At 41.4% G+C, this 24027-nt stretch overlaps 2 protein-coding genes across 3 annotated transcripts; one reads left to right on the top strand and one right to left on the bottom strand.

Annotated features, from left to right (window-relative positions):
* Positions 1 to 1420: 1420 nt before the first annotated feature.
* Positions 1421 to 23859, top strand: LOC138971452 (uncharacterized). Of its 2 annotated transcripts, none has more exons than XM_070344192.1 (9): positions 1421 to 1654; positions 4923 to 4962; positions 5772 to 5887; positions 6582 to 6745; positions 16961 to 16988; positions 17606 to 17762; positions 18962 to 19216; positions 22197 to 22343; positions 23499 to 23859. In XM_070344192.1, the coding sequence occupies exons 2-9, from the start codon at positions 4923 to 4925 to the stop codon at positions 23660 to 23662; spliced, it is 1071 nt and encodes a 356-aa protein (XP_070200293.1). In that variant the 5' UTR covers positions 1421 to 1654; the 3' UTR covers positions 23663 to 23859. The 2 variants fall into 2 exon arrangements, with proteins under 2 accessions (XP_070200293.1, XP_070200284.1); XM_070344183.1 differs by having other exon boundaries at positions 18959 to 19216.
* Positions 9211 to 14337, bottom strand: LOC138971441 (protein SPT2 homolog). Its single transcript, XM_070344175.1, has 2 exons — positions 14220 to 14337; positions 9211 to 10060 (listed from the first exon to the last, which is right to left on the bottom strand). The coding sequence occupies exon 2, from the start codon at positions 10030 to 10032 to the stop codon at positions 9301 to 9303; it is 732 nt and encodes a 243-aa protein (XP_070200276.1). The 5' UTR covers positions 10033 to 10060; positions 14220 to 14337; the 3' UTR covers positions 9211 to 9300.
* Positions 23860 to 24027: the final 168 nt, after the last annotated feature.

Raw genomic sequence — 24027 nt, 5'->3', positions numbered from 1 at the left:
CGAGTGGTAACGCACTTGCGCTTGGAAGCGAGAGGTTGCGAGTTCGACCCTGGGTCAGGGCGTTTGCAATTTTATCCCCCCTTTCCTAACCTAGGTGGTGGGTTTAAGTGCTAGTCTTTCGGATGAGACGAAAAACCGAGGTCCATTCGTGTACACTACATTGGGGTGTGCACGTTAAAGATCCCACGATTGACAAAAGGGTCTTTCCTGGCAAAATTGTATAGGCATAGATAAAAATGTCCACCAAAATACCCGTGTGACTTGGAATAATAGGCCGCGAAAAGTAGAATATGCGCCGAAATGGCTGCAATCTGCTGGCCGATGTGAATGCGTGATGTATTGTGTAAAAAAAAAATTCCATCTCACACGGCATAAATAAATCCCTGCGCCTTGAATATGTGCGCAATATAAATTGAAAACAAAAATCCCTGCGCTTAGAACTGTACCCACGGAATACGCGCGATATAAGCCTCATATTGATTGATTGATTGAGAAAAACAACACAGAATCAGCCAAAACCGCTAACAATAAACAAGTTTAGTACGTCACAACGTCAATGAACAGAATTCTCGAGTCAATTTTTGCATCAGACTCTGACTAAGTGAGTGGGGCAAGCGTCAAACACCACTAAAATGAGGAGGGAAATCTTGGCGCATTTTTTTGGCGGAATACTTGAACAAACCAATCATTTTCAAACTGACCAAGGACAAAAACAGGCTTGTGAACCGAATGGTGAGGGGGGAGGGTACCTCGAAATGCGTGGGTGATGATTTCACAGCACCAGTCCATTGCTGCAGTCTTAGTATAGTAGCTCCACCGACCACTGTCCCCTCCCTCCTCCCGTTCGTTCCCCCTTTCAACCCCCTACCACCTTGGAATAAACTGCAGAAGACCATTTGCATATCCTGGATTCTTCCATTTGTGTTGCCAGGGGCGACCCAAGATCCGAGTCCCGTCGTTTCCCATGTTTACTTAGAAAAAACCGAGTTTAGATTTGGGGGGGGGGGGGGGTCCAAAAGTATATTGTGAAGATATGGGTGTGAAGGCGCGAAGCGCCGAGCCGACGGCGCAAAGCGCCTAGCTTGCTAGGGGGATCCGGGGCAAAATTTTGAAAAAAAGGATGCAAAACATGATGGTGCAATCTGGTGCATTCTGAGGATGATCATTACCAGTCAGTTTGAGGCAGCAGATTTTGTCACTGATTAATAAAAATAAAATAAAAAACACAATTTTTTTTTTTTTTGGCTGGGGGGGGGGTTTCCGGAAACCCCAGAACTCCCCCCCCCCCCCCCCCCCCCTTGAATGATTTGCCAACGCAGAAGGTCAGGCTCCTTATATACTCCGGCCGGGCCTTTAATTTCACGTGCAAGCACCACCACGAGGCTTTCGTGGATCCAGCCAGGATTGGGTTAGAATTATCTCCCATGAAGTCAGGTACCCTAACTTCCGGTGTTTATGTTATTGGGCACTGACTTTTTAATTTGGGCTTTTTCCAGAGACAGACCAGACCTGAGCTGGTCGTCTGAAACTGCAACCCAACAGAAGCGTGACGCCGTAAAAATAGTTGGAACTAGTCATACAAGCAGGGGTTTCTAACACTTACAGGATTGTGTGACAGTAGCACACGTTATAGTGCTGAAGTGTACACTTCAAGGTAAGTTTTAGTAACTTACGGTTCTCGTCGGCCCGTTTTCGTTTGTTCTAAAATTGTATTAGAAACGATAAGAAAGTTCTAGGCTCTCGTGCTAATGCCATATCTGTTTTTGTCAGATCTATTGGAGACTGCGAGATCTTTACATTATTTAATGGGTTTTTTGGTCCGCACTTTTTTTTTATGATGATTTGATCACATTTTTAACTTTTGGTGAAAACCGAACGTACGTGTAACTGTTTCAACTTTCACTGAACACATCTTTGTAAAAGCTTTCATTGTTTCATGATCAACAGCAATTAGCTAAGATTAAGAACACCTAACGTCAATCGGCTCTGCAGACAAACACCTCTCCACCAGTACCACTGTGTACACCTGTGTGATCTTTGTTGTGATTTTTGTTCTACCAGACCTGCGCTCTCTGTAGGTGTAATTTTTAGAATGAAGGATGTTATTCACTTAATGACTCTACAGTACATGTCAGTGGAACCACAGCCTCTTCTAAGACCCCCTAAAATTTGAGAAAAGGAAGGAGTATTAAAATGGGGGTAAATTTACAAAGGCTGTGAACAGAAAGTCTAAGAAGAGAGGATCTTAAAAGAGTCTTAAAATATAATAAATTGGGAGGCCTTAAAGTGATAATGTTTAACAAGAAAACTGTCTCTTGTCGCCCCAAGAGCTATGCATGCAGTTCAGGTTGGGGGTTGTTATGTGACCAATCACCAGGCATACCTTAAAAAAAATGTTTGAGTGCTGAGTTTCTTTAATTGAAAACGGCTGTGTTTTGATCGAGTGGGAATCCCAGACTGTGTTTGTTTATACAGGCAAATCCAGCTAACTCACAAACGGTTAAGTCAAAAATTCGCTTAGCACACAAAGAAATTCTGGTCCGGAATTATCCCTCTTTATCTATGTGTACAAAGTACCCTGAGCTCGAAATGGGATTTCTCTTACGTAAGTCGAAAGACGGATAGCACACAACAGAAAGTCAGTCCCAAAGACAAAGTTTACTCTATATTTACTACAGCAACTCGAAACACGAAACTTGGCGTCTCACACTAGCGCATTGTGTAACCTTATTCCCTTCTTCTCTACACGGACGCCACACCGACTGGTCAGTCGGCACGCAATAAAGTATGAACTGAAGTTAGGACCCCGGGCGAGGAGTAAGGAGAATTATCCAACTCCAAGAAAACATTCTGAAAAAGGTGGGGAAGTGGTGACAAGGCAGTGAACGCACTCACCATGCACTGACATCATACGAAAGCAGCCACACAAACACAGCACAGAGGCAGAGGCAGGTGTGCAGATGCTTTGTGAGAATAAGCGTTGAAAACCAGTTTGAATTAAAAAAAAAAAACAGCAGATAGAGCCGCATGTCATAATCATTCTTCTTGTCTGGCTTTATTGACTGCATGCCGATCTTGTGGCAGTGACTTTTCACTCTTCAGTCGGACTGTAGGACTGTACACAAACCGCTCTCACCCTCCCTCACTGACTACCCTAAGCCCTGACAACTGATCCTTGGAAATTGTTTGGAAGAGTACACCTCTCTATTTCTCTCCAATGCTCTTCCTGCTGACTTCAGTGACACCGGACACCCCACTGAGTTTAGCCAGCTACCCCCCCCCCCCCCCTCTCTCTCTCTCTCTCCCCCCAGCCATGTACTGTTTGGTGCTGTGGCCAGAGAGGTGTCACCGGCTAATTGAGGCCAGCTGCACTGTTCACTCAGAGCAAAACTAGTTGACTGTGTCTAACTTTTGACAAAGCAACACAACTGAAGGGTTCACAGATTAGGTAACCGACTCACTGGTCAAGGCTGCAGGGAAACAAGAGTATCTTGTCAATCAAAAAAGGTTACACACAGATACGCTGAGAACGGTGGCCGATTTTTCACTCTCTTTCTCGGGGGGCATTCATCATTGCAGGGACTGCTGTAAAGAAATGCTTGCTCAGAAACTAACTCATTTTGCATTGAAACATGCACCAGAACTGGTGGACACCATCGACAATGTCAAACATATAATAGTCAGAACTAATAGCCACTAATAGTCAGAACGTTGACCCTGGGCGTTAAATGGAAGAAGAAGAAACATGAAATCGAAGCAGTTTGCTTGAGGAAACGGTCGTCAGCAACTCAAACTTCTCTGTTTTCTTTTTTTAAGAAAATCTGAGGTGACTTTCTTTGTGGCCCCGCCCCCTCCCTCTGTAAGGACCCCCCTCCATAAGGACCGATTTTTGTCAACATTTTCAAGGTCGCTAGAGAGGGGTTCCACTGTACTATGACCAAGTCGAAATTTCGGATAGGACACAATAACAATTCGGTCCCTTCAATTTCGTCTTATCCGGATTTGCCTGTATTATGCGAAACGTTTTAGTCCTGTATGGCACAGAATATGCATGTGTTTGCTAGACTGTAGGTTTGACTTCCTCAATCCAATGTTCTTAATCTGCTTTGTGGAATGGGTATCTAGGAGTATGAGGACTAAATAAAACATGATGATGAACGGAATCTGGCTCCTGACACAGGAGAGCTGGGCAAAGCAAACTGCTTGCTGATTAAAGTTTATTTAACACTTTCTACCCCACCTATTTTGACCAAGTTTGTTTTAGCCGAGACTAGTTGTGCTGCAGCAGGTGACTCAGAATAGTAGAAACTGTGTATCAACACGCTGGAATGCAGGCGTTAGATCAACGTTACAGGAAGCAACTGAAGCTAACAGGCTGAGCTGATATATATCCGTACGTGGTCAGATAGAACCATATGTGTGGGTACGGATATATACCGTAACTGGGAGACAACGAGTTAATTATTTCACATAGTTTTGGAGCAGTTTAGAGCAAATCATTGCAGGTGTTTCTAAATTAGGGTACAGCGAATGTCCCTTAAAGTTTTTTTAAAGTCCAAATCGTCAGAACACTTTTCAAAATGGCGTCTTAGGTGTACTATCTTTAAAAGGGGGGTTCCACTGTATTTGGTAATTACAGTAAAATTAAAATAAGATGAAATATTTGCAGATTAGAATATAGGTCCTCAATGGCGATAATTTCAAAACGGAAGTGAAAAAGTGTTAACTTCGAGTTTGTAGTATAATATATTTGTTGTGCCCATGTTGTACATTTGTTTTCTTGTATGCTTGAGTGCACACAGTGACACACGTGTGTCGTGTGTGTGTGTGTGTGTGTATGCATGCACACACATCTGCAATCAATATCATATACGAAAAGAATTAATTCACAATTATTTTCTTTGTTTTCCTTATTTTTGCAGATGAGTGTGGTCAAGTCTGGATACCTGAGAAAACACAGCAGTAAGTCGATCAATTCTACTTTACTAGTGATTTTAAACACAAATTGACAATAAAAAAGTAAAACTCTAAAGGGAGACAAGACTTGCAGTCGAAAGCATTCTTTTATAAATCACCAAATTTTGTTCACTTTGGAGCACAATTCATTAATATATATATGTCATTAGAGTCATTGTTTGCATTGATGAAACTGAAAGGGACTTTTATCAGTCTCTAAATATATAACAAGTAGTCCTTGCTCCTCATTGCCTTTGTGGACTAAAGTTTGCGACCAGTTGGTTCCCTTTATACATACTCGCCAGAGGTTCATGAGTCCCTTGATATTCATCCGCTGGGTCTTGACTGAAATACAAGCCATATAAAAAAACACTCGTGTTGTAACCTCTATATATATATATTATATGTGTATATGATAATAATAATTATAAATGAGCATTTATATAGCGTAACATCATAACTTTACAATTATGCTCTTTGCGCTTGACACATTTAAAATTAAAACACAGTTATACAAGCATTTACATCTACATTCATAGTCAGCAACGCTTAATTAAAAGCATACACCATCAAACATACATTACAAAAGATTCTTCCACTAACTAAGTAATAAAAACATGAATAAAATAGGTAGTGAAAACAAGGAAATACCAGCTGAATACCCTTAATATATATAATACAATGATGGCTTTTGAGTTTTGAATGTTCAAAGCTAAACTTGAAGATACATGTAACCCAATCTTCCTTGCTTTTTGATGTGGCATTGTCTAGGCATATTTTATTTTAAAATTTAAAAAAAAAATTTCTGTTGCTAGAGAGTATACTTCATGGAGGATGGAACAGAGTGTGGGTCATTCTGTACAAGGACTCGAACCTGGTTGTCTTCAAAAAGCAAGGAGACTCATCTCCTATGGGCACCATCAACATGGTTGTAAGTTCAAGTTGTTTTTGCTTTTTTCTCTTTCATCTGTTTCAAAAATAACTTATAGTGTCAGCGGCTGTGAGCAGTTTTTGAGGTCTGTGAAAAAAAATGGTCACGTCTTCAGTATTTTCTCAGTTAAATTATAATGGTTATTGGAGATTGTTTGTGTGTGTGTGTGTGAGTGTGTGTGTGCCTTGTGAAATAGCAAATCATCTTATGACTTTCAATCATGAGGGCACTATTTTGATCTTTAATGGGATACTAATTACTGCACAAAAGAATTTATTTAAAATGCGCATCCTCATTTGTAAATATGAAGCTAACCCGACTCACCAGCAGTTGGACATTTTCAGCTGGATATTATTACAAAAGAGAAAGGGCTCCTGTGCTTGTAAGCCTGTTGTTTTGTTCACTTAGGCGCTTATAACAGTATTAAGATTTGTACCATTTGTTAAAAACACCTTACTTTTATCATTATTTACAGTTGAACAACCCCTTTCAAGACCTCTAAAAATCTGAGAAAATCAGGTCTTAAAAAGGAGGGAATCTTAAAATGGAGGTAAATATGCATAGGTTTGGAACAGACAATCTGAAAAAGCAAGGTCTTAAAAGGGGGAAAGATTTGATATATTATAATTGGGAGATCTTAAAAGTTTTTAGTTTTTTACTGTTTTGGGGTTTCCATGTTGCTGTTCACTTACAGGAGGTGAAAAAATGGTTTGCCTATGGTGATCACACGAACGGCATGCCAGACCGGCCCCAACCCCCTGCGGGCTGTTCCATAAACCAGATCATTGGGATTCCAGAGAAGCCGTCTAGCAAGGCCAAGGTCCACTGGTTCCTGGCTGATAATGACGCTGAACTTCAGTGAGTTCATTTTTTATGTTGAGACATTGGAATAGAAATTGAGTGTTTGATTTGTGTGTAGTTTGTTTTGTTCGCAGTAGAACTTTGCGTGTGTGTGTGTCTGTCTGTGTGTGTGTGTGGGGGTGTGTGTGTCTGTCTGTGTGTGGGTGTGTGTGGGTGTACCTGCCTGTCTGTGTGTGTGTGTATGTCTATCTGTCTTTGTGTTTGTGTTAGTGGGTGTGCACTCATGCTTGTACACACAAATCTTTGTACCATTTGCTCTCTCTTTATGAATTAGACATTTCTGTCCAACTCAATAGACGATGTTTGGGAATAACTTTGTCAGGTGTGTGTGTGAGTTGTGAAAGAGTGAATACTCTTGTTTTTATGGTGGCATGACGTTACAGGCCAGTCATTGGAGAGGGGTGTGTCTCCACACGAGGACAAGGAGGATGTGGGGATACACGCCCTCGCTTGTGACTGGTCTTTAATGTCACATGGGAATGTTTGCCTCAATAACACCAAGAGTATTCACTCTTTCACAGTCCATACAAACCTGACAAGAGTTATTTTCAAAATTCGTCTGTTGCTGCCGCAAGAATAGAAACAAAGATTTTGTTTAAAGGGCAGCTGTTGGGTTGCCTGGTCTCAAAAATGCGCGGAGTCGCGTGCAAAAACGCGTTTAAGAGTTTTCCGAGTTGATTCAACTAAAGACTGTTGATTTGGTCCAGAAGAAGACACTTTCATCATTAGTTTGAAACCATTAAAATGCGTGAAACTTTCTGCTAGTTCTCACAATCCGCAAAAAAACGAAGCAGTTGGCAGGCCGAAACGACTCAAAATCCGCGACCAACAACTCTGTCAGCACAAGAAAGACGCCGCAGCGTTAGCCTTGCTGTGACGTCACTCGAGGAAGCCGATAAGGCCGCTGTGAAGTTTACAGTACAATGTAGACTACAGCTGGACATCTGTAATGCTGTACGCGTGATTGATTCTTGCACAAAGTAAAGTATTAGGATGGTAATATCTTCTCAAGACCCACGTTCACATTTTCTCTTCTTTGATCTGACCGACTGCAACCTTTACAAGTCATTTCTAAAGTGGTTCACATGCTGTTGCTACTCCTCCTGTCCACCCGGTTAAACCATAAAGTTGCTCAACCACAGACCCTCGTGTCCCTTGTCAGCAGACACTGTACACTTATGAAGAAGGTCCGCTTAAGGTGTCACACCAATTACCGTGTACGTGTGAGGTACTGAATTCAAGACAAAAGCCAACTCTGTCGGTGGGAAAATCTAGGAAAGAGATGATGATAATACATCTTCAGTTACTCACTCAAGTAGATAGACGAGATAAGATAAAGGGAAGAGAGACGGAGACAAAGATGAAACAGTGGATCTAGTGTGGAAAATGGGGGAGGGGGGTTCGGCCGCAAAAAATCAAAGATGAATTTGTCAAACTGTGTTTGTGATGGTTATCGTGTGTGTGTGTGTGTGTGTGTGTGTGTGTGTGTGTGTGTGTGTGTGTGTGTGTGTGTGTGTGTGAGATAACACATATGTGTGTGTGTATATGTGTGATAACACATGTGTGTGTGTGTGTCTGTGTGTGTGAGTGTGTTTGTGTGTGTGTGTTTGTGTTCCTCGACGCGTGACAATATCTGCCAATAAGTGTGTGTGTGTGAGTGTGTTTGTGTGTGTGTGTTTGTGTTCCTCGACGCGTGACAATATCTGCCAATAAGTTGAACAAAAACAGGGTTCAAGTGGAACAAAAGCAGGAGGGGGACAGAAGACATGTTATGAACTCCGTTTTTTACTGCGAAATTTTGGCCTGGGAGAAGTCACCCCATCCTAAGTTTCTCTTCACCTACCCGTGAAGTATGCTTGAGGGCTTGACTAGACAACCCGATTGCGCCCATTACACGGCATAAAGAGAGCACCGTTCAACCCGGCCGATTCCGCGGCTGACGTCACGCGTCCAAGGGAAGTAATTTTCGAGCGGGCTGCATTGACTCGGCCAAGAATGCAAACTTTCTTCGATTAAAGACATTGTAGCATGTCTAAAGTCTTCGGACTTGTGTTATCAAGCTGTCAAAATCACCAAGTAACTTTTAAGTATAGTTTCAGTTACATGATAACTCATTCTAAGGAACAGATTTTGAGAGCCACAACCCGACAGCTGCCCTTTAAAGATCTGTGCATGTGTTGGCCAGGATTTAAGTTACTTTGCTTGTTTCTTTTTGGGTTTTTTAAATTGTTATCGTTAGTGAATGGTAGCCGGGTGATCAGTGTGTTACAGGGCATAGAAAGTGTTGAAGGAACACTGCATAAAACATAGCAGCCTCAACAAAGCATGCACATTCACAAGCAAAGAGCTCCTGTTATATTGAACAAGTAATAAGGAGAGCCCCAGCATGGCCTTTAGATAAAACACACCAAGCGTACAATGCCAGAACAGAGACAAATAATATGAAAACTCAACACAGGGCAGAATTTTGCAACATTAATTTATTTGTCATCATGAAGTGGACCTTCAGAGACAAAGCTTGAACAGGATTTCTCAAACGGAAAAGACAAAGCTCAGTATCGGGGTCTCCTAATGGGGTACCCACGGCCACCTACATGGCCACCCTGATGTTGCTTTAGCTGCTGAGGTCGAACCACCCGATCTGCGCGTGGTTTGCCTGAGGGGTTTCCGAACGGCCTGCGTCCTGCTTTGCGAACGTTGTCAGGGTTGCTGTAGCCTGGCTGGTGGACATCAGGGGTTGGTTGGAGATTAAAGAGGTGGGAGAAACGGCCTTGGTTATTGTTTGGGACGTGGACACCTGCAGAGGAGAAGGGTTTGCCGGCTTGGTGAACAGGGCGTATGCCAGAGTTGGGGTTGTAGCCTGAGTTTGAACGAGAGGGGTTGTAGCCAGAACCAGAGCGGATTTTTAAGCCAGAGCCTGAGTTGGAGCGATGGGGGTCGTAGCTGGAGCCTGAGTTGGAGCGATGGGGGTCATAGCTGGAGCCTGAGTTGGAGCGATGGGGGTCATAGCTGGAGCCGGAGTTGGAGCGATGGGGGTCATAGCTGGAGCCTGAGTTGGAGCGATGGGGGTCGTAGCTGGAGCCTGAGTTGGAGCGATGGGGGTCGTAGCTGGAGCCTGAGTTGGAGCGATGGGGGCCGGGGCCTGACGTGGGACGGTGGGGGTTGTAGCCAGAGCCTGACGTGGGATGGTGGGGGCCTGTACGAGACAGCTGGCCAGATTTGTAGGTAGCAGTAGAGAGAACTGCTGGCAGCAGCACCAGAGCAACAAGGAGCAGCTTCATCATTGGTCGTTAGCCGCCAGGCGCACAGATGCTGAAACACAAATTTGATTTTCTGTTTTACTTAGAAATAAAAGAAGTAACTTAATGTTAACTGCTATTGTGTTTTCAGACCAGCAATAGGGTCCGATATTTGGACGAGACAAGTATAATTGATCGAGTCTAAATATCGAACCCTGTTGCAGCGCTGAAAACACAATAGCGTTTATATTGCTATTCTGACATAATATTCTGTGTTGAAAACATATTTTGTTAGCAACAACTACTAGAAGGGTTCATGTTGCCTATTGCAGACGACCGTTTAGTGCGCATATCACTTGAGCATGTATCCACGGAAATCACAGAACATGTATCCACGGAAATCACAGAACATCTGGTGAATATGAAATGGATATTGAGCAAGTTTTTCTGCGAAATATGGCCTGATGATCGAAATAGGGCTGTGTGAGCCTATCCAATCACAACCACTGAATTCCCACATGTGTCTATCAGAATAGCAATATTGAGGCATGCTCCACAGTCATCCAAGAAAGTTTTTTTCCGTCCCCTGTCCTTTTTTCCCCAGTGGTGTGGAGGATGAGAAAGTTGCACAAAAAGTTGCAAGCTGATAATTTAGAAAATAAGTAAAAACTACAGTGACAGAATAATTAGACATACTTCACACTGGCACCAAAACATATTTTTCCTTTTTACATTTAGTCAAGTTTTGACTAAATTTTTTAACATAGAGGGGGAATCGAGACGAGGGTCGTGGTGTATGTGTGCCTGTGTGTGTGTGTTTGTAGAGCGATTCAGAGTAAACTACTGGACCGATCTTTATGAAAATTTTACATGAGCGTTCCTGGGTATGATATTCCCAGACGTTTTTTTTCTTTTTTTCGAGAATTGTCTTTGATGACGTCATATCCGGCTTTTTGTAAAAGTTGAGGCGGCACTGTCACACCCTCATTTTTCAATCAAATTGATTGAAATTTTTGTAAAGCAATCTTTGACGAAGGCCGGACTTTGGTATTGCATTTCAGCTTGGTGGCTAAAAAATTAATTAATGACTTTGGTCATTAAAAATCTGAAAATTGTAATTACATTTTTTTTTTATAAAACGATCCAAAGTTACGTTCATCTTATTCTTCATGATTGTCTGATTCAAAAAAACATAAATATGTTATATTCGGATTAAACACAAGCTCTGTAAATTAAAAATATAAAAATTATGATCAAAATTAAATTTCCGAAATCGATTTAAAAACAATTTCATCTTATTCCTTGTCGGTTCCTGATTCCAAAAACATATAGATATTATATGTTTGGGTTAAAAACACGCTCAGAAAGTTATAACGAAGAGAGGTACAGAAAAGCGTGCTATGCAGCACAGCGAAACCACTACCGCGCTAAACAGGCTCGTCAGTTTCAGTGCGTTTTTCACGAGCGGCGAACCACGGTCATTGTGAAAAAATGCAGTGCGTTCAGTTTCATTCTGTGAGTTCCACAGCTTGATTAAATGTAGTAATTTCACCTTACGCGTCTTAATGTTCTTTATTCATTTGGTCACTATTGTTTCGGTTTCCTTATGTGTGTCAGACCTGGGAACCCATATTTTGTATGCTTGGTTGTCTAAAATACAATCAGTACGTTCGATGGAAAAAAAATGTGAAGAGAAAAATTCTTAAGATTTTTTTCTTTTTTTTTTTTACTCACATGCGAAGCAAAAGTGAGTATGTACTCACCCGAGTCGTCCGTCCGTCCGTCAAACTTTAACGTTGGATATTTCTTGGACACTATTCAGTCTATCAGTACCAAATTTGGCAAGATGGTGTATGATGACAAGGCCCCAAAAAACATACATAGCATCTTGACCTTGCTTCAAGGTCAAGGTCGCAGGGGCCATAAATGTTGTCTAAAAAACAGCTATTTTTCACATTTTTCCCATTTTCTCTGAAGTTTTTGAGATTGAATACCTCACCTATATATGATATATAGGGCAAAGTAAGCCCCATCTTTTGATACCAGTTTGGTTTACCTTGCTTCAAGGTCAAGGTCACAGGAGCTCTTCAAAGTTGGATTGTATACATATTTTGAAGTGACCTTGACCCTGAACTATGGAAGATAACTGTTTCAAACTTAAAAATTATGTGGGGCACATGTTATGCTTTCATCATGAGACACATTTGGTCACATATGATCATGTTCAAGGTCACTTTGACCCTTATGAAATGTGACCAAAATAAGGTAGTGAACCACTAAAAGAGACCATATCTCATGGTAGAAAGAGCCAATAAGCACCATTGTACTTCCTATGTCTTGAATTAACAGCTTTGTGTTGCATGACCTTGGATGACCTTGGGTCAAGGTCACATGTATTTTGGTAGGAAAAATGTGTAAAGCAGTTCTTAGTGTATGATGTCATTGCTAGGTTTAGTTATTTGACCTTGACCCTGAAGTTCAAGGTCATGTAAAGGTCAAGGTCAAGCATGTGAGTCGTATGGGCTTTGCCCTTCTTGTTAATGATTAAAATAATTGTATATAACTCTGCATTTGATCAATGATTACAGCTTTTGTCATTACGCATAGAAAGAAGCATTTATTTTAAATGTATTGGTACACTTAATTAAAGGTGCAACGGATGCGTGCGAAGCATGTTTGAATCATTGATGTTCAAATATTGTGTTGAGTACACTCATGTTTCTGAAAATATACCAAGTTTGTTTGAAAATACATGTACGGGGCGGGGATGTAGCTCAGTCGGTAGCGCGCTGGATTTGTATCCAGTTGGCCGCTGTCAGCGTGAGTTTGTCCCCACGTTCGGCGAGAGATTTATTTCTCAGAGTCAACTTTGTGTGCAGACTCTCCTCGGTGTCCGAACACCCCCCGTGTGTACACGCAAGCACAAGACCAAGTGCGCACGAAAAAGATCCTGTAATCCATGTCAGAGTTCGGTGGGTTATAGAAACACAAAAATACCCAGCATGCTTCCTCCGAAAGCGGCGTATGGCTGCCTAAATGGCGGTGTAAAAACGGTCATACACGTAAAAGCCGTGGGAGTTTCTGCCCATGAACAAACAAACAAACAAAATACATGTACTCCAAATGCAAAACAGGGGTTCCCTGGTGAGGTCTGGTGTGTGTTTGTGTTTGTGTAGAGTGATTCTCTGAAAACTGTTGGACACATTTTTAAATAATGTTGCATGAAAATTCTTCCCCACACATTTCTTCAGTTTGTGAATAAAAAGGTTTGATGAAATTATATCCAATTTAAAAAACAAAACAAGACATTTTTGACACAGCCAGGGCTATGAAACTTCTTATGTTTTAGCTTGGAAAGCTTACAAATGAACTAATTTGTTGATTAACATTCTGCTTGCAATCAAAATTGCAGTAGCATTTAAAAAAATGTTTGCATTGTATATTTGTATTGCTTCCTGAAATCAAAACTATATGTGTATATATATATATATATACATGTATGTTGTGTTTGAATTGAAAAATGTGCTCAACACAGAAAATGTGTTTTCTGGAAATCAGGTTTACAGTTGGTAAGAAGTAAATTACACCCTTCAGCTTTGAATAATTTGGAGTATTTTCACTTTGGTTTGCTTAGGCTATTTGAAGTTTATTTCATTTTTAAATACATTGCTCTTACATTTTCTGGATGAGTTTGAAGCTGTTTCGTTCCTGCTTCAGCATTTTGTTCTATCTCTGAAATGTTTGGCACTTTGTTGTTATTTCATTCTTTCCTACATACTTGAGAGAGACCACCCATTTCATTACTAAACCATATACACACATGTGTGTATATCATGTAAAAGTTTTGAGTTTGCTGTTTCCTCTAGAAAAATCTTGACAACTCGAGAACTTACATGTGACAATATCATTTCTGGAGTGACGTCCTTTTTCTTTGACGACAAAGATTTCACAGGTCTTTGGAAGAGATCGAGGTGTCTTCAATTTGGGTGCTTCGACTCCAGGACGTTTGGAGCATAAGGCTCAAAAGTACAGAATGTAAAATGAACAGAATACTACATGGCTTGCTGGATGATACCAGGTTTACACTCGTTGCTTTTTCAAATAGGCGCTTAGAACTGTATTAGGATTTGCGCCATATAAATACATGTATGTAACTTCGTTATCATTATTATTATTAGATATTGAAAGCTTGCTTTCGCTCACAAATTGAAATATGATTAGTGAATACTTACAGAGATGTCAGATCAGAAAAAACACAACCGTGCAGAACTTGCTAGTGTTCTTACTTTCACGAAGAGGTTCTTTTATTTGCTTCTGAATCGCCTTTCATTTCCTTTTTAACCTTGGGCCACTTCCGTCTTTTGTGGGAGGGGCAAAGGTGCCTCATTTTGCACATACAGGTGAACTTGAAAATAAGGCCTTCTGATTGGGAAAGAACACTGACTATCGATTTTTAAATATCAGACTAGCTTTACAACTGATGTTATTGTTATATTTCTCATAAAGTTAAGCCGGCCCTAGCAACCACCTCTCGATAACGAACATCTGTCCATAACGAACTTCACAAAGGTCCACAGACAAACAAACAAATCTATATAAATCACTTTCATACCAACCACCTGTCTGCAATGACCACTTTAAGTCGGTCCCTTGGTTTGTCGTTGTAAACAGGTTGGACAGGACGTGTTTATTTCATTTCATGAACCAACATTGATGATGTTGGCAGAACTTTGCCCAAAATGTGAAATGACGGTGGAGAAAGAAGGAGAGGAGGGGGAGAGAAAAAAGTCAGAGAGAGTCAAAGAGTTGGTGTGACATGCAGCCTTGTTCCTTTAACCTGGCTGGAGAATAAGAACACATTTGGACTACAGAAACAACATCTTGTAGAGGGATGATGATGGTCATCATCATTATCATCATCATCTTCATCATCATCATCACCATCTTCATCATCATCATCATCATCACCATCATCACCATCAGCATCCTTTCCAAGCTCTGATGTTCTGTGTTCTAATTACATTCTCTGTGAGAGCCATCAAATTGCCTTCAACAATTTTGAATTGTCTTTCTTCGTCACTAGACATACATAAACTGAGTCACTAGACATAGGTATGCGAAGCCACCGTTTGCTTTATGTTGGGGTGAACTTGTACATCAGTTCAATTTTTCTCTGATGTCATTCATCTTTTTTATCAAACCACAGCCCCTAACCACGTCCCCTCCTCATCGGCGTTTCCGTGTTTTCATAAATTTTATGACCTGTCATTATTTTGAACTCTGACGCAGTTCATGTTGCAGAACATGACACCAGTCTGCAAATGCCAAGAGTTTGAATGATGGGAGTTGAGCATTTTGATGGCCCTTACTTGTTGTACATGTATTTATCATTGTTTGGTATTCAGTGAAAAAACATTTGAAAAATGTACATGTACTTTACTTTGGCCTATTGCCGCCAGCGCAGCATAGGCCATTGATGACGTATCTCCGTCACACTCTGCTCTGGGCTGTTGTCCTGCTTCTTTAGCTTTGCCTCCGTGTCTCACCTCTGGCTGTTTCTTGACGTTCTGCTCTTTCTTTTCCCCTGTGGCTTCCAAGTGATGCTGGATTGTGGTTTTCTGAGGGTTTGTCCAATCCAGCCCCACTTTCTCCTCAGAATTTGAGTCTTTACTTGCTCCTTGCTCACCCTTTGTCCCATCTCTTCATTGCTGCATGGTGGCACTGTGGCCACTCCATTTTTCAATCAAGTGAAAGTTTGGTCAAACATTCAGCAGTTGGGATATTGCATTTCAGCTTGAAAGCTTGATCAAAGTGTTCATTAAAAGTTTTCTTGGAATTGAAATTCCATTGCATTCTTTATGTTGAAAAATATATGTATGTTATGATTGAATTGATAATAAGCTCACAAACAACAACAATCTGTGTTTATTTTTCAAATTAGGTGCCCTGTGCTGTCTCGGTCGGTGGGTTTCCGTCAGTCAGGACTTTTTAGTTCAGTTTTGATGATTAGGCTGACAGGCTGACTTAATGTTTTGATATTGCTTTACGCTACCTGGATTTTTGTTGTGATTTGTTTTTGTTTTGGGATAGATTTTTTTTCCAGTGACCTAACCCCCAAATGTACTCATTTTAGTTTTAAAATTAAGGGCAAAGACCCTATGTGCACGCTGTGTTATGAACTGCCCTTCCTTCAGTCGTAATAAATTGTACAGACAATCTGTCACCTCTCCCTTTTGACAAGTTGTTTGTTGGTGGTTTACCCGTTGGAGTAATTTTGATGGACAGCTCCTTCCTACAAGTTGTCAGTTACGGGAGTTAACATTACGTTGCATTTCATGTGACAGATTGTTTTTATGCTCTTCATCTTTTTTGGGCTGAGGTGATAGCTTGCTGTGTCGTGGTTATATGTGTGTGTGTGTGTTTAGCTATATCTGTGGCTGTGTTTATGTGTCTTTAGATATGTGTGTGTGTGTGTGTATGTCTCTCTCTCTCTCTCTTGTCTACCTATACCTGTCTCTCTTTCTCACTCTCTCTCTGTCTTTCTCTATTTCACACACACACACACACACACACACACACACACACACACACTCTCTCTCTTTCTCTCTCTCTCTGTGGTCTACCTATACCTCTGTCTCTCTTTCTCTCTCACTCTCTCTCTCTGTCTCTCTATTTCACACACACACACACACACACACACACACACACACACACACACACACACACACACACTCTCTCTCTCTCTTTCTCTCTTTCTCTCTCTCTTTCTCTCTCTGTTTATCTGTTGTGGAGAAGATATGAATGTCACTATATGAGGAAAATGGACATTGTATACACACTCTTGATGGTCCAGATATGCATGGCAGAAACAGTACAGGTGCCTTTATCATTTAATATTCCTGTTGCAGAGATAGAATAAAGTAGTACATGAATTTAACAATTATATTTCTCTTTTTCTGTTTCTATTTTTAAGTGCCTGGATGGAGGCGATTTGCAGCACGGTATGAATTTTTGATCCTTTGTTTTTGTGTGTGTAAATTTGTGAGTCTGAGAGAGAGAGAATGTACGTGTGTGTGTGTGTGTGTGTGTGTGTGTGTGTGTGTGTGTAAGAGAAAGTGAAAGAGAGAGATAGAAAGTGGGTAGGTTGCAGTAGGACGGATGAACATCCATGTGTATTTGTTGTAGCTTCTAACTTTGGATTAGATGGGAGAAAATCAACAAAGAAGTCACTTTCAACCAGGTAAACACAGTACATTTATCTACCTTTAAATCTGCACTGCATTTCGCTTAACTGTACACAAACCTCTCTGTGAAATGTTGAAAGTCAGACCTAAAACTATAGAGAGTGTTACAATAGAGTAATTAATAGAGTAAGAGTAATGTTAACTTTTACATGTTGTCAACACAAATCTGAGAAAGCAGGTTCTTGGGGGGGTTCGGTTCCACTATTACAAGTGCAACTATAGCTAAACATTGTTTTAAAGTGTGTGTGTGTGTGTGTGTGTGTGTGTGTGTGTGTGTGTGTGTGTGTGTGTGTGAAAAGGGGGGATGAGTAGTCCACTATTACAAGAGCGTCCATAGCTAAACTTTTGTTTGATGTGAAGCATCTTTGCCACAGCTGCCCCCTCCACCTGAGAAGCAAGCACCAGCACCGTCAGCACCAGCATCAGTGTCATCATCGGACATGATTCAGGCACAACATTCAAAGCCTGTGTCCTCCGGCCCTCCCTACCCGGGGGGGCCTGCCCCCAGTCTGGGTTTTGATGGGGTAGCGGGTATGTATTGCTGCTCCTCTGGCTTTTTGTTTGTTTGACTTACAGACACATTCACATGGACATACATGTACGCACGCACACACTTACACATGTCTGAGCTCTCACGACATACACTGACACACATGTACACACACACACACACATGTACACACACACACACAGTGACACACACACACACACAATCTCTCTCTCTCTCTCTGTCTCTCTCTGCCCTCCCCTCCTCTCCCTCTCTCGAGGACAGAAGGTAAATGTGAATTATATATTTAAAAAAGCTTGAATTATGACCAGTGTTACTGTTAGTGGTTAATAAAATACCTTTAAAAAAAAAGGAAACCTGAATGCTTGATTGATCAGTTAACAACTTGTTGTATTGCAATGTTTGTATGTAACAGAAGAAGCTACTAAAAACCAAATGTTATATTGTTCTATGTCCAAAATGACTTATAGTTAATTTGTAGACGATGTTCCTGCTGAAAAAACTATGAGTAGCTGTAGATCAAATCAGGGAACATTGATTTGTTTCCCAAGCCATTGGTCCAGCGTTGTACCTTTTGACATTCAGAAAAACCATCACATTTTATGTATGCTAAAAAAACACGGAAGTCATATATAAAAGGAGAAGAAATCACATTTTAATGTTTAAAAATATTCATGTCCCCAGATGTCAATGAAGGAGCAATGATTTGTTTCTCAAGTCATTGGTCAGCCATTGTATCTTTGGCATCTGGAGAGCCATCACATTTTATGTTTGCTCCAAAAGAACGGAACTCATGTATAAAAGAAGAAACCATATCGTCGTCGTCACAGAATTTTGGCATAAATTGATTTTTGGCAATTTTAACTTTTTTAGTGCTTTGGACCAAGCAACTCATTCTCCGTTACCTGGGGTTTCAGAATCTAAATGCGTTACCCAGAAACGGTGAAATCCAGCCGTGAAGAAATGGCGTAATTTTTTTAAATGCAGAAAATGGCGTAAGTCCTAGAGAGAAAACAGCGTAACTCTACCAGATAATGTGTACCAAACAGTCTCTGACTCTTACTGATCAGAGAAATAGACCACAAAATGGCGTAAGTCAGGAGAGAGAAACACGTTTAAAAAAAAAAAAGGCATGAGCTTAGGTGGGAGTTTCAGCCAATGAAAACAGAAGAAGAAGCAGTATAAGAAAATGACGATGTTCCCTGTACTTGTCTTCCAGCAGGACCTCCCATGCCCAGCCCTACGTACCAGCACCATACCCACTCAGGGTACCGCCAACCTGGACAACACCCCCAGCAAGGGCCTTACCCCCAGGCCCCACCCCAACAAGGCTACTACGGGCCGCCAACCCCGGCCGCCTACCCACAACAGCCTCAAGGGGCCTACCCGCAACAGCCCGGGTACCCCCAGGCACCCCCTCACTACGCTCCCCCACCTGGTTCCTACCCCCAGCAGCCCTACTACGCTCCTCCCCCAGGTGAGTTGGATTTTCTTCACACTTTATTATCTCTGCTGGGAATTCAGGGCTGAGGTGCATGAAGCCAAACTGGGTGCCATCTCATTGGGTGGTACGTACCCAGCCGCAGGGTCGGATTGGTTGAAATTGAGATTGTTGTTTGTTTGTTCGTTCATGGGCTGAAACTCCCACGGCTTTTACGTGTATGACCGTTTTTACCCCGCCATTTAGGCAGCCATACGCCGCTTTCGGAGGAAGCATGCTGGGTATTTTCGTGTTTCTATAACCCACCGAACTCTGACATGGATTACAGGATCTTTTTCGTGCGCACTTGGTCTTGTGCTTGCGTGTACACAAGGGGGGTGTTCGGACACCGAGGAGAGTCTGCACACAAAGTTGACTCTGAGAAATAAATCTCTTGCCGAACGTGGGGATGAACTCACGCTGACAGCGGCCAACTGGATACAAATCCAGCGCGCTACCGACTGAGCTACATCCCCGCCCTGAGATTGTTGTGATTTCAGCCAGTCACATCATGTGGCTTGTTCCTGGGTGGCACCCATTTTTGCTACATGTGCCTCAGCCCAGGTTGCTTCCTCCCAGTGAAAAGCTAGCAGCAACAAGAGTCACGCTACGCAGGTGTGTGCGTGTTTAGGTGAAGCCAGCCACCTCCATTTCTGACAGAATGACCCAGGTCTTGTTGTGCCACGGGAATGGGACATGGATACCATCATTGAGCTGTCACATAAAGTGAAGTTCCAGCCTGGAATCTAACCCTAACGTGGGGCGCAACTCTTCCACAACGCTTGAAAATCCTGACTTATTTCCCGAAAACATCTATTGTCAGACATTCGAAATATCAGATGACAGGGTATTTTCAGAGGTTGTAGAATCATATTTCAGAAGATCAGATAATTCTGACTTGCTACTGATTTATAAAACACCTGGGGTTTGATCAGTGAAGAAATCATGCTCTTAATATAACGTTCTTCACCCTTTCGCTGCCTGTAGGACCTCAGCTGATATCCTGGGTAATTTGCTTTGAAAAAACCCAACAAATAATGTGTGCGTGTGTGGTGTATTCATCAAATGCACCTCGTAAGTTGTCAATTGAGGTAAATACAGGTTATGCTTTGTGCACAAATATTTACTGGCAGCGAACATGTTCAATAAAAATATTCAGTGTTCTGGAAAAAAAACCAAGTCGCGTAAGGCGAAAATACAACATTTAGTCAAGCTGTCAAACTCACAGCAATGCAATTTTTCAGCAAGACCGTATACTTGTAGCATCGTCAGTCCACCGCTCGTGGCAAAGGCAGTGAAATTGACAAGAAGAGCGGGGTAGTAGTTGCGCTGAGGATAGCACGCTTTTCTGTACCTCTCTTCGTTTTAACTTTCTGAGCGTGTTTTTAATCCAAACATATCATATCTATATGTTTTTGGAATCAGGAACCGACAAGGAATAAGATGAAAGTGTTTTTAAATTGATTTCGAAAATGTAATTTTGATCATAATTTTTGACTCGCATGCGAAGCAAAAGTGAGTCTATGTACTCACCCGAGTCGTCCGTCCGTCCGGGAAACTTTAACGTTGGATATTTCTTGGACACTATTCAGTCTATCAGTACCAAATTTGGCAAGATGGTGTATGATGACAAGGCCCCCAAAAACATACATAGCATCTTGACCTTGCTTCAAGGTCAAGGTCGCAGGGGCCATAAATGTTGTCTAAAAAACAGCTATTTTTCCCATTTTCTCTGAAGTTTTTGAGATTGAATACCTCACCTATATATGATATATAGGGCAAAGTAAGCCCCATCTTTTGATACCAGTTTGGTTTACCTTGCTTCAAGGTCAAGGTCACAGGAGCTCTTCAAAGTTGGATTGTATACATATTTTGAAGTGACCTTGACCCTGAACTATGGAAGATAACTGTTTCAAACTTAAAAATTATGTGGGGCACATGTTATGCTTTCATCATGAGACACATTTGGTCACATATGATCAAGGTCAAGGTCACTTTGACCCTTATGAAATGTGACCAAAATAAGGTAGTGAACCACTAAAAGTGACCATATCTCATGGTAGAAAGAGCCAATAAGCACCATTGGCATGTCTTGAATTAACAGCTTTGTGTTGCATGACCTTGGATGACCTTGACCTTGGGTCAAGGTCACATGTATTTTGGTAGGAAAAATGTGTAAAGCAGTTCTTAGTGTATGATGTCATTGCTAGGTTTAGTTATTTGACCTTGACCCTGAAGGTCAAGGTCATGTCAAGGTCAAGCATGTGAGTCGTATGGGCTTTGCCCTTCTTGTTATATTTTTAATTTTCAGAGCTTGTTTTTAATCCAAATATAACATATTTATATGTTTTTGGAATCAGAAAATGATGAAGAATAAGATGAAGGTAAATTTGGATCGTTTTATAAAAAAATTATTTTTGTTACAATTTTCAGATTTTTAATGACCAAAGTCATTAATTAATTTTTAAGCCACAAAGCTGAAATGCAATACCGAAGTCCGGCCTTCGTCGAAGATTGCTTGGCCAAAATTTCAATCAATTTGATTGAAAAATGAGGGTGTGACTTTTACAAAAAGCCGGATATGACGTCATCAAAGGTATTTATCGATAAAAAGAAAAAGACGTCCGGGGATATCATTCCCAGGAACTCTCATGTAAAATTTCATAAAGATCGGTCCAGTAGTTTGGTCTGAATCGCTCTACACACACACACGCACAGACACACACACACACAACGACCCTCGTCTCGATTCCCCCTCTATGTTAAAACATTTAGTCAAAACTTGACTAAATGTAAAAAGAATAAAGCTAGTGTTAAAATGGAAGTAAATGTAGAGATTGTATGAACAGAAAATGTGAGAAAGCAAAGTCTTGAAAGGGAAGCATCTTGAATCGGGGGATGGTTGGGGGAGGACAGCGCTAGACATTTATTTGAAAAGAAAAGAAAGCCAGTTACAAGTGATGCTATGTGTGTGAAGGTGGCCACTACCCCCAGCAGCAGGGCTACCAGCAGCAGCAGGGCTACCACCAGGGCTACCCACAGCAGCCCACCACTGTGGTGTACCAAAACGCACCCCAGAAAAAGGGCGGCTTCATGAATAGCACCGGGGGCAAAATTGCAATGGGTAAGAGAGAGAGAGAGAGGGAGAGGGAGAGAGAGAGTCTGTCTGTGTGAGTGCACATACAAGCTCATGCTTGTGTATGTGTGGTTGGGTTTGTGTCTGTGTGGGTGCACATGCTTGTGTGTTTGTGTCTGCGTGTTTGTGTCTGTGTCTGCCTCTCTGTCTGTACATGCTCATATGTGTCTGTGAGTGTGCATGCCTGTGTGTGTGTCGTGGGCTGTCGCTGTGTCTCTCTTGCGTACACAATCCTGTTGACCACCACACACCTGTCCAGGCTTTCACATGGATGCACACCAAAAACAAACAGCAAGGTTCCCTTCTGTGCACAGTGTCAACATTTTGCTGAACTGGTCCAGCAGGGCTTACGAAATTAACTCAATAAAACATTCTCACTGCAGAGAAAGAATTCCGCCTTTTGAACCTCTCTTTGGCTTCATGTTGAATATGGAAAATCAACATGTTAAATTGATTTTGAAGCTGTAAGCAACAGTACCCCCTCATGTGTCAATCATTTTCCCTTCTTTTACATCAGTGTTCGGAAAAAGTGATACAATCATCAAAATAGTGTCTTATATTGGATTTGGTAAACCTAGTTCCCTCCTTTTTGACCATGTTCTATACAACCTTTGATAGTTAAACAAAAAGAGGACACAGCAGTAACCAGATTAAGTACTTTCTTTATCAATATTTGATAAACCTTTGATAGTTTTAGCGATACACAGCACAAAGAGCGAGTGCCGTGAGATTTCAATTGTCGAGTAAACAGCCACAGCTGCCAGCCACTTTGTGTATGCCATGTTGCAGAACTGAAATGAACAACCGCACAAGTAGAAGTAGAAGCTAACCGGTACAAAAAAGCGTTACGTTCACAACAAATTTGGTTTTGTTTCGTTAATAAATTAACGTTCCAACAACATACCTTTCTTGTTTTTTTATTCTGAATTTCAAAACGTTGGCAGTCTATTTATTTTTAGATTTGTACAATAAAGCGATAGTATGGCACCACTGTGCCACTCTTAATTGCAAAAAGAGTGGCTGGCTTGCCAAAAGTTATTTGGAAATTGTTGATCGTGTACTGCGCATGCATGAAAAGGTGGAACTCTCAAGAGGTGTACGTGTATTGTCATATCTGACCAGATGTTGGCATGTTGTTGACAGGTGCGGCGCTGGGTTACGGAGCATCACAATTGATGGGCGGAGGAATGTACGGCGGAGGAATGTATGGCGGAGGAATGTATGGCGGAGGATTCGGATGGGGGCACGGCAGCTGGAGCTCTCTCAGCAGTTTCGGCAGCTGCGGAAGCTTTGGCAGTTGGGACTGAGTGCACATGCTTGATTTTGTGCTTGTGTTAAAATATTCTTTCAGGTCTTTTAGTTGTTGTGAAACACACATGTTTTAGTGTGAATGAGTGTAAGCCCTTTTTTAACGCAACGTTAAATTCCTGGTAATGTGGGCAATGGAAAGTTCTGTATGCTGTATTACTTTTTTATACAAACAAAAAATGTTGATTTCTGTGCAGTTGGGTTTAGGTATTTCGTCTTAAACTTGTTATTTCACACTTTTTTGCCACATATTTTGTTTTGATTTTCTTTGGAGTCAAATTTGTTTACTCTCAGACTCTTCCTCCCCTTTTTGTTTTGCACTTTTTTCTCTCTCGTGAATTACACTTTGTTTTTTCTCTATGAT

Source organism: Littorina saxatilis, linkage group LG1 (genome assembly GCF_037325665.1).
Source record: "Littorina saxatilis isolate snail1 linkage group LG1, US_GU_Lsax_2.0, whole genome shotgun sequence".
Classification (NCBI taxonomy): Eukaryota; Metazoa; Mollusca; class Gastropoda; order Littorinimorpha; family Littorinidae; genus Littorina; species Littorina saxatilis.
This window is presented reverse-complemented; position numbering and strand designations above follow the sequence as displayed.